Below are 3635 nucleotides of genomic sequence, written 5' to 3' on the forward strand. Positions count from 1 at the left end.
TGTAGAAACAGAAGGTTTGTGTTATTTCTTTTCATCTGTCAGTATTGGCAGACAGTGGACATCAATATTGATAGAAAGCAGCTATGACGAAAATTAATGGGTTGATATTTCCGTAGCTTTTTAAGAGATTCTTATTTGACCGTTTTTGCTTTGAAGGTTTTCAGAGCAGCATGATTTCAAAAAGCCAAATGACGACCGTGCTCTTCATCTGATGACCAAGTGTGCCCAGACAGTGATGCAAGAATTGGAGGATATTGCTATTGCTTATGGACAGAGTGATGAATATAGTTTTGTTTTCAAAAAGAAGAGTAGATGGTTTAAAAGAAGAGCAAGGTAACAGCTGCTTTGGTACTGAAGTGAACTTGGCATTAACATCTCTCTCTAAGCCTGTAATTCTTCTTTAGATGTGCCTTTATTTGCCCGCAGAGGTTAGGAGCAGGGCTGTGTTTGGGTGCACACGCTACAGCTTGTTTGGTTCTTCATGTGAACTCTTTGCATGTGACCTTTCAGGACAATATGGTCAGTGGTACAGAGTTTTTAAAAAAGGTTTTCATAAAACAATCATTAAAATTAAACATTGTTGGAATCAAAACATTCTTTAAACAAAATGTTACCGTTTCCAAACTCTTTTACTTGATTCTCAGTATTTTCTGTTCTTCAAAAGCCTCTGCGCCATTGATGATCTGTTGGGCCATTATAAGAACTGCTGCTCTCCCCCAGATTATCACTAGTGATAATCACAGATATATGATTATATTAATGTGGGGTTTTTTCTTTTTCTTTTTCCTTTTTGCATTGTACTTGCAAGTAAGTTCATGACGCATGTGGTCTCCCAGTTTGCCTCAAGTTACGTTTTCTATTGGAAGGATTACTTTAAAGACCAGCAGCTTCTGTACCCACCAGGATTTGATGGACGAATTGTGTTGTACCCCAGCAACCAAAACTTAAAGGACTACCTCAGCTGGAGACAAGCAGATTGTAAGCATTTCTAGAAAACAGAGAGGTGTGCAGTTGAGTTCTCTTCCTCTCTGAACAGAAATGCCTTTATTGCCAGTGTGTTTGTGTCTGTAGGTATCAGCGAAAGAACGGTGGGCGGGGTGGTAGTTTTAAGTGAACAATATTAGATTTGTTTTGGGCTTTCTGTGGATACAGAAATACGGCTGAAATTCTGAGTCTTCAGGCTGTTTCGTCCCAGGGGTGAGTTCAGTACAGGAAATACTAGAATTATTAATTTTTTTTTGTTTTATGTTCCAGGTTTTTTAGCTAAGATAATCCTCTTGAATGACGAGCTATGAATGTTCACGTTCACACCATGTAGTAATCAAAAGTGCTGTGTGTTCCACGCTAGAACACACCCTTGGGTTTATTTTGTTAGTACCCAGTCCCTGTTGCTCAGATCAGGATAATTTGTTACGCAGAAACACCGCTCACCTTCTGCTCTCCCTTTCCAGAATTACAATGAAATCTATCTCTCTACATCTGTGATATGCAGCACCTTAAAAATGGATCAGAAAGATCGTATCGTCTCTAGCAGCTGATCCTTTTAGTTCCCCTTTATTCTGGGCTGCTTCTTGGGTAGGACTCTGGAAACAAAGCTGGTTTTTCTGAGCAGTCACTCAGATTTGGTAAGCACTATTTCTTTCTCTCTTCTCTCGTTTTCCTCTAGGCCATATCAATAACCTTTACAACACAGTGTTTTGGATGCTTGTACAGCGAAGTGGTTTGACCCCGGTGCAAGCACAGGATAGACTCCGGGTAAGAGTCTCTTGAGGTCACAGGGTTTTATTTTTTTTTGCAGCTACAAATAAAATCGTAAGACTTGCAAAGCTGAGCCTTGCCTACCCCACAGTCCTGGCTGTCTCGTCTGTTCCTACTGGAATAATTCTGTGGCTGTGGATTCAACAACGTCTTGAATTGTACAAATGTTAATATGATTTGCAAATACTGTGGTTTTGGTCAAATGTTAACAGGATTTTAATTTCTTAATTAGCGAGTTCAGAAGTCTTGGAGATGTCCTATAACCCTCCGGTATCCATACACATGAAGTACAGCAGCAGGGTTCAGCTCTGTTGATCCCCAGTCTCTTCTGCAGTATTTTGTCTCGTGGTGCAGGCTCAGCAGATTATTTCTGTTTTCTCCTGGAGTCTGTTGACTTTCTTCTATTTGTCCTGAAAATGCAATCAAAAACCCTCTCGGTTTTGATGTTGTCATTGGGCAGTTGGAAATAATTCCTCTGTTGGGAGAGGTAATTAAACCTTGTAATCTAAAGGTGAAAAACCTGTATAAGTGTCAGCCTCGCTTCCAACGTTCACCCATTGTCTACCCTAGAGGTTATGTTTGTTTGTTTGTTTTCTCTAAGGGTGCTTTTCCATTTCCTCGCAGGGAACTTTGGCTGGAGATAAGAATGAAATCTTGTTTTCTGAATTCAACATCAACTACAACAATGAACCACTGATGTACAGAAAAGGAACTGTCTTAATATGGCAGAAGGTAAAAAACTGTGTTGCCACTTGCTTCATGCTTGTACTTTAAATAGGTGCACTACGGCCTTAGCAGATGTGTTAGTGCATTCTAAACCTGACCATATTTGCCATGAAATGATATCCCATAATAAATGATATGATTGTTTTGGAGGTGTTTTTGAGATCTCTGTATCCATGAGCGTAGCATCAAAACTAATCTCTGAAGTCTGGCTTAAATACGAAGTGTGACCGTTCAGATAAGTGTCTCAACAGATGACCGTGTGTATGTGGAATTTCACACGACTGGTGTACATGCTAGATAAATCTCCTTGGTTTACTGAATCCTACAGTTGGTTGCTTGGTAACTGTAGACATATGCAAGGTTCCCCATTTCAGGGATATGGCTCTGAATTGACTATTGACTTTATTCAAGAGTGCTTGCCGTCAGTTATGGGAATTTGCAGGTAATTTCTTCAAGCCCTGTGATGATGACAGGCAGTTTCAGCTGCTCGTGTGTTCGTCTTTGAATTGAGAAGAGACTCTTTCAAAAGATGCAGAGTTCGAATTCGCACGTATGCCATAGGGATGAGAGTTGCTTTTGTGGTAGCTTTGTTTCCTGTCCGTTTGTGAGTCCTCTCTATATGTCTAGATGTCTGCTAATGCGTCAACTCTGTTTTCAGACTAATGAAGTCATCACTAAGAAAACAAAACTGCCAAAGGAAGCAGAAGAAAAGGAAGTTGAAGTGAGCAGGACCAGGACTAAAGTTGTTCCGCTGCACTGTGACATTATTGGGGACCAGTTCTGGGAGGAATATCCTGAGATTCTGGCTGAGGATAGTTGATGTCTCTGATGACTGTAACTGGTGGTCTGCGTTTTGTTCTGCTTGGGTGGTTGGCAGGTTAGGGGTATGAGTGGTGGCTGCGGGGTTTAATCTGTAACCCTCTGCAGCGGCTGCACTGGTTTTAGCACTGCTGCTGCCCGAAGAAAAGCCACTGCTGTGCTGTCTGACACACAGGGATCCACCGTATGAAAAACCTAAAATCGTATTATATTTTAAATGTTAAGAAGTCATCATGAAATGACTGCTCCTTCCTTGGACGTGCGTATTTGTAGAGAAAGTGTATAGGAATGTCTTGTGTTTCTACAGAGTTTCGAGCGGGCACCGTTTTCCT

General features: G+C 41.0%; 1 protein-coding gene across 1 annotated transcript in view; it reads left to right on the forward strand.

Moving 5' to 3' along the window:
- Nucleotides 1–3304, forward strand: part of THG1L (tRNA-histidine guanylyltransferase 1-like (S. cerevisiae)) — a gene marked incomplete at its 5' end in the record, with an annotated part of 3720 nt that extends 416 nt beyond the window's left edge. Inside the window, 5 exons of the mRNA XM_010138678.1 lie at nucleotides 157–333; nucleotides 809–978; nucleotides 1667–1755; nucleotides 2383–2490; nucleotides 3143–3304. Coding sequence (XP_010136980.1) covers nucleotides 157–333; nucleotides 809–978; nucleotides 1667–1755; nucleotides 2383–2490; nucleotides 3143–3304 — 706 coding nt within the window. The remainder of the gene's footprint in view (nucleotides 1–156; nucleotides 334–808; nucleotides 979–1666; nucleotides 1756–2382; nucleotides 2491–3142) is intronic.
- Between the last annotated feature and the right edge of the window lie 331 nt (nucleotides 3305–3635).

Source organism: Buceros rhinoceros, unplaced genomic scaffold (genome assembly GCF_000710305.1).
Source record: "Buceros rhinoceros silvestris isolate BGI_N320 unplaced genomic scaffold, ASM71030v1 scaffold40086, whole genome shotgun sequence".
In the NCBI taxonomy this organism is placed as follows: Eukaryota; Metazoa; Chordata; class Aves; order Bucerotiformes; family Bucerotidae; genus Buceros; species Buceros rhinoceros.